Genomic DNA, 13,162 nt, shown 5'->3' on the forward strand with positions numbered 1-13,162 from the left:
CCCTGTTTTGTGGAAAATATATTATTTAATTTTGGTACTTTTATTTATTGTAAAAAATAATATATTTTGCATTTTTATTGTTAAATATCAATTATTTTTATCCAATTTTTTGTTATGATTGACATTTTGATATATTTTATCCTATATTAAAAAATGGTTTCATTTCTGCTTAAAGTATACATTTTATCCATTATTATGTATGCGTACTTTCCGAAATTGCGTATTAGGCTTAGCGGGAATAATTGCCCCGGCCTGTGCGCACAGTCCACGTGTAACAGCTGCCGTCCTGAGGGAGCGCTATCTTCTGTGGACTGCCGTCCCTAACGGGTTAAAAACCATTTAAAATGTTTTTAAAAATAAATGCCAGTGTAACACTTGTATTTGTAGAAGCACCCGTCTTGAGCACTGATCAGATAGTATCGCTTTCTTTTGATGAAAAAAATAAATATGATTAGAGGGGTTTTTTTTTCTGCAGAAAATGTGATATTTTGTGAATACAGTTAACCCTCGTTTATCGCGGTTAATTCGTTCCAGACTTTACCGCGATAACTGAACTTCCACGAAGTAGGATTCTGTATTTATAAACCAAATATTTTCCTAATTAGAGCACTTAAAACTTACATTACGACAACTTAAATAGGTTTCTAACATAGTTAGAGCCCTCTAGACATGAAACAGCATCCTTTGCCACCATTACATTTGTATTGCTTAATATATTGCACAAAATTAGATGAAATATATATCACATTGTTAATCATTGAGAAATAAACTACACACAGACACATGAAGTTCTTACAATCTATTTAATAATCTATGAAAATAGTTCAACTTGTTCGATGATGAATTAATTGCCAGTTAGTGACCGTATGAGCTGTTGGCCTAGCGCCCCTTTAATAATAATTAACAAGTCTTAACTAATTCATCTCACCACTTATCTCACGATAGTATAAGTCAACTGCCTAATCCTAGTATGGGAGAAATTTTCAACGATGTTTTTCTACCTTCTAATGCGGATGCCTGAAGACGTATCTCGCACGTGCAGTCGCCGATCTATGATGTCACGATCTTTACGTAATCGACGAAGCATCGTAACAGATCGGCACGTGCCCGATGCTCATTGGCCAGGTGCTATGCTGGCGTGTATCAGAAGGGGATTTGGCGTCCGCATGCTAATGAGTTCACTTAGGATAAAAGGAAATGTTTCGAGTAGGAAATTGACTTCTTCGGAGTTTTCTCTCTGGCTAGTTGACTCGAGCGCTCGTTTGCTTTTATGCAACGACGCGGGTTTTATTTTTAATAGATAATAGATTGATATAGCTCAGCTCTAGTTCGCGTTGTTTCAAATGTTTTTAATTTTATTTAACTAACTTTACTAAATTACCAAATAAATTTGGTTTTTATTTTAAGTTGTCTTCAACTATTTTTAATCATGCATTTCTAGTCATATATATTTAATTAGGTTATTGCATTTGGAGATTATTAGTCTTGAGCATTTTCTTGCTCATTATGAGCCAATGTTCGTCCTCTCTACATTTATCCTCATTAAAGGTATTAAGTATACACCATATGCAACTTACAAAGCTAGTACATTGTTGAACACCATTTATAGATGCATTTACATCCCCTAGTAATAATACAGTGATTTATACTATCCAGTTAGTGTTTAACGGTTAAAATGAAACAGCGATTCCCTTCACTTTCTTCGGTGATTTTATACCTCCACTCCCTCAACTAGTACAACTACACGCCTCAGAAGAGCTCAGCTTACTTAAAAAGACATACATTGTTATTCTTTTGTAGGAAAAGTTTACACGAGCGCATGCAAAAAGCTAGTTACTGAATTTGAAAAAAAAAACTGAAAAAACCGCGAAGTAGTGAAGCCGCGAAAGTTGAAGCGCAAAGTAGCGAGGGATGACTTTATCATTGATTGAGAACAATGCAAAAAAGTATAATTAACAGTTTGTAAAAAATATTTGAAAGTTATTTTATAACCATCCTTTTAAAGTATGGGAAGGTCAGCAGCCTATTTTTGAACAACTTTAGTTGTATTTGCATTGTTCTATTACTTTTTGAGCTCTTTATGTTAAATTCTTGAATTAATTTGTAGGGGTTTAGCAAAAGAGTTTTTTTTTGTCATGATATTTTGATTTTGTTAGCAATTAATTGTACTTGGCTTTCTTCTCTTAGCTTGTTTTAAGCATTTAATTTTTGTAAACAAAAGTATAGGTTATATTATTCAATGTTTACTTTAATCTTTTAAAACAAGCTATGTTGTTCTTAATAAACATAATGTAAAATAATATTGTATGAATGTTTTTCATTTGAACTTTTGTTTAGTAATATTCAACTGGCTATTTTAAACAAGAAACTGTTAAAATACATTTCAAAATATTTGAAAAAAGTATTGAATAGTTTAGTTGAATGGGGTAAATTCTTACAAAAATTTTATGTTTTCAGAACTTAAGTAATTTACATGTGTTTTCAAATGCATTATAAAACCATTGAGATCAGCATTCTAATTTTTAATAATTAGCAATTTTATTGAATCAGTTTCTTCACTGCTTTGGAAAGTCATTTAAGTTGTTACTTTTTAGGGTGGATCTTTGGATTGTCTTCTGAACCTGCTGACAAACGATTAGATCCCAACTATCTTCTTATTTCTGAAGATGCTGCTCAAAAAATTTATAAACTTAGGTATTTTTGTTTCCTTTTTATACATAAACATGTTAATACTTTTAACTGTATAAGGTTTTTGCATATTTTCCCAAAAATACAATTTTTGTTTCTAGAGTAACTTAAATTAAGGTAAAATTTCATTAGTTACGGCTATTTGTTGTAAGTTTAGCAAGACTTAAACCCTTCTTTCATGTTTCATTTTCTCAAATGTATGTTTATGAAGTACTTGCTGAAATGTTTCCTTAATTATTATGTTGAATTTTCCTCTCCATACGTGATATAGGAAAAAATAACTCTAAAGTTTCTATAAAACTTATCATGTCAGCATGACTTAAAGAACATACCGAGTTTAAAGATTAAGACAGAGGACCATCTTGTCTAATCCTCAAGAGCATTTGAGATTGGGCTATGAGTTTGAGGAAATTTGTTTTATCCATGAATAAGTATACATATAAGTATATATGTATTCGACAAAATACACGCATTTATGTCAACCTCCCAGCTGCGACGTTCTTTGAAACAAAAGGATTCCAGTGGTACTTGTCTATTAACAGTCTAACTTGTATATTTTAGTTGTAGCTTTTCTTTCCAGAATAAAAATTGTCTGTTAAACAACATTTGCCACAATGAATCTAATTTTCAATGGAGAACAGTTGACTTTTCTTTCTACTATTAATGGCAAAAGTGAGAGGGGGGAAAAGAAGGGGGGGACCTCTGGGTGGTACACATTTATTTTTTGCTTTCTTTCAAATTTAGTTTTTTTTAAGTATAACATATGACTCTTTTATTAAATGGTGATGAAAATATTGAACATAAATGTGTTCATCTAGCAATGTTTCATGTACCCGAAAGAAATCAAATATCATCTCACTTAAAAGTAATGTTCAATATCTGTACTAACTTTGATTTTCTTTAATTTTTAAGCGTGGCTAGCTAATAATTAGTCTTAAGGAGAAAAATGTTTTATGTGATTGCTGAAGTTTTAATTTAAAACATTGTTTAGATTAATCAAGTCTGCAAACATATATAACGTTTTGTTTTATTGAAAACATTATGAAGCATAGAGAAAAGCACAATGCTGTACTTCAAAAATAAAAGAATAAAAGTAGTAGCTTCAATAGTAAAACATAAAATCACGCACTGAGTAAGAATTAGTGATAAGTATTGCATCAAATTAGTGGATATATTATGTTATACTTTGCATATAAAAATTCTTACAACTATGTCACCAAAAAAAAAAAGCAAATTTAATGTCATTTAAAGTCAATGCTAAACTAGGCCAACACAGTACATATGTTTTTTTTTATTTTTCTATTATTTTCAGTTTTTGTACTTATTAAGAAATAGCCATACATAAAACTTGTGAATTTATATGCTTGTTTGTAAAAATGATTTTTATTAACTTTTTGCTGTCCATTTTAGTGAATTTTAATTGTTAACTTTGTTCCATTCAAAATTTATCATTCATGCATTATAATAAATGCATAAGATAGTGACTTTCTGCTGAAGTATTCTTTGTATGAAATGCTTGTTTGTCTATTGATACTAGCATTTCTGTTCATAATTTTGTTACATTTATCAATGATGTATTCCAGGATGCTTTGGATTTTTGCAACAGTTACATCCTGCACTTTTTATACTAATTTATTGTGATGCTGTTAGAGAATCATGCACATAAAGTATGCTTTTTTGCACTTTGTAATTTTTTTTTTGGTTTTTGTTAAATGCCCAATATATACTTATATGAAATGTAAATATTTTGTATTGTTATGTGCTATTCCTTAGCTTAAGTACTGTTGTTAAATTTAGATATTTTTTTTTTAAGTTGATGCTGTGCTTTGTTTATTTTGCTACAAAATACTTGACTAATCATTTTAAAACAAAAGCAGTAATGTTTCTCTCTTTGATAGTTAGAAAATGAAGCATCAAGTACATTGTCAATCATTTTGGGATGATAAATTACCTTGAACTATTAAGCATCCCTTTCTGTAACTGACATTTCATTTTATGAATGTTTTTGAAACATGAGACATGAACCTAATGTATTTAAATTACTTCAAAGTAATAGTTGATTACTGAATATAATTTCTTAGAAGTATAAAGTTTTGCAAAAGGTTTTTAGTATTTTACTTATTTGCATGGGCAGATCCGAAAATATTTTAAGGAGGAGGCGATTGGTTTTTTAACTTACCTCTCACTACATATATTATGTACCCATGTTTGAAGGGATTTTTATTTCTAACAGGACTAAAATATAAAGATTTATCAAAGAAGTTAATGAACCTATTCCTTTCTTTTTCTGTAGAAGGAAGTATTCTAAAAGTGCATTTTAGAACCTCAATTTCATAATAATTCCAAGGGAATGCTTTGATATTTTCTTACCCTAACATCATTGAAGATTGTCTAAAATTGCGCTTTTTGAAACTTTAGTTTCAAAAAATTATCAGGGGAAGCCACACAACACATTAATTCCCCCAACACTACCTGACATGTCCACAATTGCGTCTTAAAGACTTAAATTTTGCAAAATGCCCGGGAACGGCCTCCCAACTCCCCCTCCTAACATCTCCTTAGATCATATGAAATTGCCTTTTTGAAACTTCAGTTCTGAAAGTGAAGACTTGCTTTTCAGTAAACTTGCGTTTTCGGACTTCATTTCGGAAAATTTTGTGTTCCTCATGGGATATGCGACCTTGTCTTGTATCCACCTTTGCTTATCTGCAGAAGGATAATAGTGTATGAAAGTAATTTCATATTAAATTTGGCTTCCTTATGGAGTTTTAATCAAATTTTGTTTTTAATTTCTTTGTCTTGAAAACTTGTTTTGAAATAAATAGATTATAATCATATAAAAAAATAAGGATAAGTCTTAGCTTATTGCTATTTATTTATATAGCTTAATTTATATCAGTTTTTGATACCACATTTGAAATCTAGTCCAGCCATGAGGGCATGCTAATGTATTTTCATTATCAATAACATCATTAAGAAAGAAAAATGCAATCTTGAACTGTTGTACTTTGTTTTTATTACAAATCTTCTTTTCTTTTGGTATGAAAACTTATGTTATAATTTAATCGTATATATTTCTTTTGTAATACTTATGAACAACAACAAGAAAAAAAGGCACCCTTGCATCAAAAGGAGTCTAGACATTTTGGAAGGAATCAACCGTGGAGACTTTTTTTTCTTTTTTGTTTAAATCATTGTGTTTTCTTTCTTTTCTTTTTTTTTTTAGAAAAGCAAAACTGCACATGGAGGGGGAAACTAAACCTTTGTAAATGCTTTCCAAGTAAAGCAGAAAATGTTATAAATCTTTTTTTGGAGGGAGGGGCAAATGAAGATGATCGGAAAATTTTCAGGTGAAGGGGGGGGGGGGGGGGTATATTCAGGATTTTAAAGTGATTTCACTTTCCACAAAAAAAGGGGGGGGGGCTATAATCAATAGGGGTGTTATTTTCGGGATTTTACGGTATATTTTCTTATAATTCTTGAAAAAATTGTATTTTCTCTTCATTTTTTTAGCTTTTTTAATTATGCTTTAAATTATTTATTGTTTTTTTGTGTAATCCTTCCATAGTTCACCTTGCACAAAAAAAGTCGTCACTGTCAAAATGAAAATTTAGTAGAAACTATGACTTTTTTATTTTAACATCCAGAAACATATATATATTTTTTTTTCCTTTTTATGCAGTGCAGGATTTACCCATGAGTTGAACAAGCTGTAGCTTAAGGCTCCTACTTTGTTGGGAGCCCCCAAATCCCAAAAAAAGATTATTACTTGAAATAATAAATTTAATTTCTGAGTGCTTTAAAACCTCAAAGCTTTGGGAAAAAATGAAATTGTAAGCCTTCAACTTTTTTTTACAAATTCAAAGGGAAAAGGAATATTGAAATGTGCCACAGTCAGCTCTTTGATTACATCCTGTGTATCAAAAATGCAAAATCATGGCTCGTGTAGTTTTGCTGCACATTTTATTTTGTTGCTTTAAGACAAATTTATGTGACTCACTTGTTTCATATCTTGCCCTTTAGAAAATGAAATCAATGAAGTGCTTTAAATAATTTAATTGTTCTGGAGTCCTTGAAAATAATTTAATATATCTTTGAAACTCCTTGAAAAATGCTTCAATTTTATTTCTTATCAAGTGTAACAGACCTGTTGTTTCAAATTTTTCCAGGGGAGGAAGAGGCAAAAAGCATGTATTCAGTACATTTTATGGGATTAAAACAACAAATGGTCTTATTATTTTACATTTCTAAAACCCAGGGGGGGTCAAACGGTGCCCCCCCCCCCCACCATCACCGAAATGATGGCTGGATGGTACTCTGTCATTACCTATTTTCTAAATCATTCTTTTACCATTTCTAAAGTATTTCTTACAAAGCGTTTTATGCATTTTTCAGTATTGATCATTTTACATTTAATTCAATGTGGTATTTGTCGGTGGGTTAAGGGGATGATCAAACATAAAAAACTAACTATACTGGAAGTCAATGTGACAAGTGAGGATGCATTTTCTCTTCTCCTCCCTTGCTCTTCTTCTCTGTTGATTAATGTCAATGATTTATCAAAACACTAGCAATTTTTATTTTGAGTGATCTTAATCTGCAAAAGTACGCATAGCTTTAAAAAGGTTTAAGTTCGCACGTTTTTTCCTTGATATCTTTGTAGTGCCAATTGCTCAAAATACTCAATATCCCCAGTATTCAAATTGAAGAATACTATATGAATTTTCCCGGGAGGAAAACCCCTGAACCCCCTGAAATCAGAAATATCTCTACACTCCATTAAAAGGGTGTCAGTGCATCACTCTCTTATTTCCTACCTCCTCCAAAGTCTATAAAATATTACATATATAAAAAAAGGAGCATAAGAAAAAGATTACTGTCATAGCTGCCGATTCTCCCAATTTGTTCGTGAGACTTCTGAAATTTGATGCCTCTTTTATGAAGTAAATATCTCATAAAAACAACAAAATTTCCTCTAAAAGGAATTTTTCAGTTGTTAAAACTCTGTAAAATAACCTATGGTAAAACTATCTCAATCACCTAAGCAAAACCTTTTGGTACACAAATATGAAAATTATATAACTCGGATCATTTTAAAATGTGTTTTTTCCATTTCCTTCTTTTAAAAAGTTTTATTTCCTAACAGTCTCCCGAACTTTCATCTTTCAGTGTTGGCAGCTACGGTCTCTGTATCAGCAAAAAAGACACGCACAGTGAAAAGATGGCTTGTTTTGTTTTCATCAAAGTTGTTCGAACTGCAAAAGGACCCCCCCCCCCCATACCTGAATTAACTTAGGGATATAAATCCAGCTTTAATTATATGCTCTGTACTTTTTAAAGCATTTTTTCCTATCTTTCTTTTTGATAAACAAATCATCTGTTGAATATTTTAAGTCTCTTTCCAAGCAAAGTTACGTAACATTGGACTTAGTGTTCTAACTTTGATCGTATAGAAAAAAGAAATGAGGAAATATTAACAACGCCATGCATGTACTTTTGTTGCTTTGTATTTTTTGAAGAGAAAATATTTTTTGAAGATAAATAGTTAATTGCATGCTGAATTCAAATGACATTAATGAAACTAATGCCTGTGTTTTTAAAAGAATAGTTATTCTGTAATTATGTGTTTATGATGACCTTCATAATATTTTTATTATTTACATTGTTAAAAGTCACTTGGTATAATTGTATGTGACAAATTCTTTCTGTTTTATCCTTATTTTAGGGAAGAGGTGGAAGAATTGCAACTACAAGTGCAAAAAGAAAGGGAAAGTTATCAGCTTGCTGCACAGTCAGATATTGGTGGGGTTTCTGCTGTTCCATATTTCAGCATTAATGATATGTTTCAACTTAGTCATGAAGATGCATCATACCTATTGACTCTTGAAGTACAGACTGCTATTGATAATGTTTTAATACAAGTACGTAATAAATTATATCATGTCTTAAAAGGATGGAACATTGAGTGTTACCTTACTGAATCAGGAAAAAAAAGGGATGAAACTATAATTATGTGTGACTAAAAGAGTAACGCATGAGTTTCAATTATTACATGGCTAATTTTTTTAATACAATGAATAGAAAACGCATCAGCTGATAAGGTTTGATTCCAGTTCATACGAAATATGAAAAAAGAATGAAGAAAAAGTTTGTGAAAAGCTTGCAGTCCTATTCTTTATAAGCTTCGAATTGCGAATAAAGATAAATTTAAATACATGATATGTGTCAATGAAGTGTCAAATATACTGTTTCTTCAAATTTTAGACCTATTTTCTGCTTAAGATCTGCGTCTTAAAGTGTGGATTAGGTAGTTTTTAAGTAGAATAATCGACTCTAAATTGAGAATATTTGAAAAACTACTTATATTCCTCTTAAAAGCTGTTTATTCAATCTATCATTGCCTCCGATGAACAGTAGGATATCTTTGTGTTATTCCTGGGATTAGGTGTCTTACTGTTGCTCTGAGCCAACGATATTCTGTTTATGAACCAAGTGCTTTTTTGCAAGCTTATAACAGAAGCATGGCTTAAAGGATCTAGTTCTTCTGTGATATTTCTGACTAACGCATTTCATGATACATCTCAGACCTCTTACTGTATATAACCATGTATAATGCAAAAAGTTAAGCAACTTTCATTGATGCTAAATCAGGGAAGTCAGCTTATATATGGATCCACTAATTGCACACTTCTGTAAGGCATGTGCAAGTGATCAATTTCTAAATATTGCCTAAAAAATGGTGTTTCTAACTTAAATATATTTTTTCTTTATTTAGGAAACAATTGTGAATCAATTTGTTTCCCATTTTTTTCTTTTAAAAAAAAAAGTTTGCTGGTTTACTGCATCATTTTTGAAACAAAGTGGCAAGTGAGTAGCCTTGGGTCATTTCATGCTATTTAGGTCCTGAGTGTCCCAAAAATATTTTTTTTTCACAGAATAATAAATATTATGTCATGTGATTCATTATGAATTATATTTTTTATAATCTGATGTTTTTTCTTAATAGGAAAAAAAAAATAACTTCTTTTTTTAGTTTTAAATGCAGTTTAAGTTTTTTATGGTTGCAGAGAGGAACAGTTAACCATATACTTTCCTATTTTCTATAATTTTTATTTTAATGATATGCAACTAAATTAAAAGCTTGTTTATTTGCTTATAAGTCTAACTAAGTTTTGCCTTCTAAAAATACTACTCAATTCTATAAAAATATTTAAAAAATTAATTTAAAAAATGTAGTGTCTCCTCCAAAACATTTTTTAATTATAATGTTTATTTTTAAATATGCAAAAAATGAAACAATTACAAAATATTTTTATTCTTCTTTTTAAATGGTATTATGAGCTTAGTTATATCAATTACTAGCAGAAAAAAATTGTAGATACTTAAATATATTTTTTTCAAAATTGATTTGGAGGGGACAATTTCTGTTGTGGAGGGGACATTTTTAGTATTTTAGATGCATAATTTTTCTAAAATAACATTTTAATAACATTTTAAATGTAGACTATGCTTGATAGATGGCAGCACCTTATGTTTTCTATACATGTACTCTGCTTTTATACTTGTATACCCCAATATTTTATTATGTTAGCAGTTAGTGAGTGAGAACATGGTTGTGAGATAAATTGAGTTTCTTATAGTAATTAAAGAAATGTATTCATTTATGATTAATGTATTTAAGTTCTAAGTGTTACAAGCAAATAGTTATTAGATATGGGGAAAACATCCACAGAAAGATCTCAAGAATATAGGGAAAGACTAAAACTTAATCCAGACCTGCATTTACAGCAAAAAGCAAAAGAGCGTTTAAGATGGAAGCAAAGATCAGCAGCAACAAAAGCTATGGCTAAGACACCCAAAGAATTATCCATTCAAGGATAAAAAAAAAGTTTAAGAAAATCAAATTGGGGGGGGGGGGAAGCTGGAAATCCTAAACAAAGAGCAAGAATGCCCTCTTGTTACTTATTCTTCTCCATCAGCACTTGGAAAAACTGTTGCTAAAGTAAAACAAAAATTGCCTGAGGAAACAGGAAAGAAAGTAGCAGTAATTGCTAAAGTAGTTGCAGAATTATCACCATCAAAACAACAAAGGTTATACCGTTCATTAGCTTTAAGAAAGGAAAATGTTAGTGAAACTCGCGAAGCAAGATCAGATGCTATTTCAAAAGACAATATTAAGGAAATTCAGTCTGTTTTTGAAAGAGGTGATGTCAGCCGGCTGTGTCGTGGTCAAACATTTGTTGTGATTATTCGAAATGGCAAATTCAAAGCAAAAGTACAGAAACCTATACTTCAAATGACAGTAAAAGAAGCTTGTACATTATTTTGTAAATAATCTGATATAAAGATCGGTATTAGCCCCTTTCATGAAATAAAGCCAAAAGATGTACTTTCAGTTACAAAGAAAGTGAAATCTGTTATTGTGTGTATCATGAAAATTTAGAATCGCTACTAGAAAGTATAAAGAAGGCATTTCCCGACTTTGAAATTCAAAATATAAAAGATTTGCTTAAGTTAACGTTATGCAATTATGAAACTCTGGTAAAAATTGAATGTGCTGATCATAAATGCAAAGAGTATGGAGTAAATGCAATTTATGATGCTTTTAAATTTATTGATAGTGAGATTCTGATAATGTTTTACCAGTGGATAAATATTGATGGAAAATCTGTAAAGTGATACCATTGATGAATGATATTACCTGTTAACTGTAATACTTCTTGCAGAGTTAGTGAAAGAACTAACATTTCATCTACTTTCTGTGAATAACTGATGAAGCAACTTCTTTAAATATTACTAAAATTTATTAACACGTGAAAAAAAGGTAAATATAATTGTATAAACATAACTGAAGCCAAAGGTAAAAAAGATTAATTAAATATGACTAGCAAGTTAGTTAAGCTCATCCTAATACGGCTCGCTAATCTATTACTACGATCAGCCAAGCACCGTCGGCAATCCGCCGAACAATACGAGCTCTACCCTAGCTACCTTTTACAGGACAGACATCACCGAACGAGTCTTAAAAAAGAGAGAGCGAATCTCAACTCCGTTCGCTATTAAATAGTCTGTCCTCATCATTATTCACATCAATGCCCTCACGTCCACGCAACCAATGAGGATGCACCAAGTGGCAGAGACGCCTCCCCGCTAAGCCAATGGCGGGAGTCCGTTACGTCACACGTCCGATCCGATCACTCACTTCCGATTCACTCGGATCGTTGGTCCGAACAAGCATCGGTTGATTATCGTGAAGTTCAGTTACCTGGGCAAAAGTAAGTGTAGAGATATTTGTAGAAATTCTATTTCTAACAATGCCCCTCCTCTCTACATCTTACAAGAAACAGCTAATAAAAATTTTTTTTCAAAAAAACATCTTTGGCTTCTAGTTTCACAAATCCATTCTATAACTTTATAGAAAAGTGAAAATATAACAATAATTAAGCATAATACAAAACATCGTTCGACGATATTCCATCGGGACGAAAATACATGCATCCAATCGCAAATTACAATCCAGACTTTAATCTAAAACTCGAAAAAAAAAAAAAAACACATTTGCAAAAACACAAGTATAAACACATTCGTAATAAAGTATGCAATAAAAATGTACATATTAAGTTTTTAGCTAATTACTTCAGTGTATATTAGAGCTGTAATTTGCAAAAAAATTATTCTAACATGAAAATTCAACACCCTAAAATTTCCCATTTTCAAAAAAAAAACGTTGGTAAATTCGATTGTATTTAATAAAATTTCGCGAATATTTCATTTTTGGGAAAGTTACACAATACAGAAAAGCATTTCCTAATACATTAAAAAATTTCCTGATACAATGTCGAAATTACATCTTTCGAATTGAATATTCATCGTTAGCAAAAGTGATTAATGAAAAATTGTTTCACAAAATTTTACAAGTTCAGTTCTAGAAAGTGGTTTTGTAACTACGTCAGCTTGATTTTCTTTACTTCTTACAAAATTAATGCAGAAAATTTCCTGATTAATTAAGTCCCTCACAAAAAATAATTTAACATCGATGTGCTTCGTTCTATAATTTTCAATTGGGGATTTACAGAAATCTATCGTGGCCTGATTATCCGCATACAATATTGATTTTACTTTCTGGCTATTGGTAATTCCAAAGTTAATGCACTCATCTAAAATTCTGTCAAACCATAGCAATTCTTTTGCTGCTTCCGTAAGTGCAACGACTTCTGATTCCATGGTTGACAAGCATATGCTTTTTTCTTTGAACGTACGCCGAGAAATCGGAGCATTATCTAGTGAAATTATTTGTCCCCCTAAGGAAGTTCTATCATCTTTGCTACTGGCGAAATCAGCATCGCTAAATCCCACGATTTGTAATTTCTTACATTTTAGACTGAGTTTGAAATCTTTAGTGTGAGACACGTAACCTAATAATTTAAGTAATCCTCCCCAATGAAACATTCCTGGATTTGCCTGAAATTGGCTG

General features: G+C 31.0%; 1 protein-coding gene across 1 annotated transcript in view; it reads left to right on the forward strand.

The window, feature by feature from the left end:
- Positions 1-13,162, forward strand: part of LOC129218341 (Bardet-Biedl syndrome 7 protein homolog) — a 122,929-nt gene that overhangs the window by 65,009 nt on the left and 44,758 nt on the right. The window contains exons 12-13 of the mRNA XM_054852580.1: positions 2,595-2,694; positions 8,414-8,609. Coding sequence (XP_054708555.1) covers positions 2,595-2,694; positions 8,414-8,609 — 296 coding nt within the window. The remainder of the gene's footprint in view (positions 1-2,594; positions 2,695-8,413; positions 8,610-13,162) is intronic.

The sequence above is a fragment of the Uloborus diversus genome, chromosome 3 (genome assembly GCF_026930045.1).
Source record: "Uloborus diversus isolate 005 chromosome 3, Udiv.v.3.1, whole genome shotgun sequence".
Classification (NCBI taxonomy): domain Eukaryota; kingdom Metazoa; phylum Arthropoda; class Arachnida; order Araneae; family Uloboridae; genus Uloborus; species Uloborus diversus.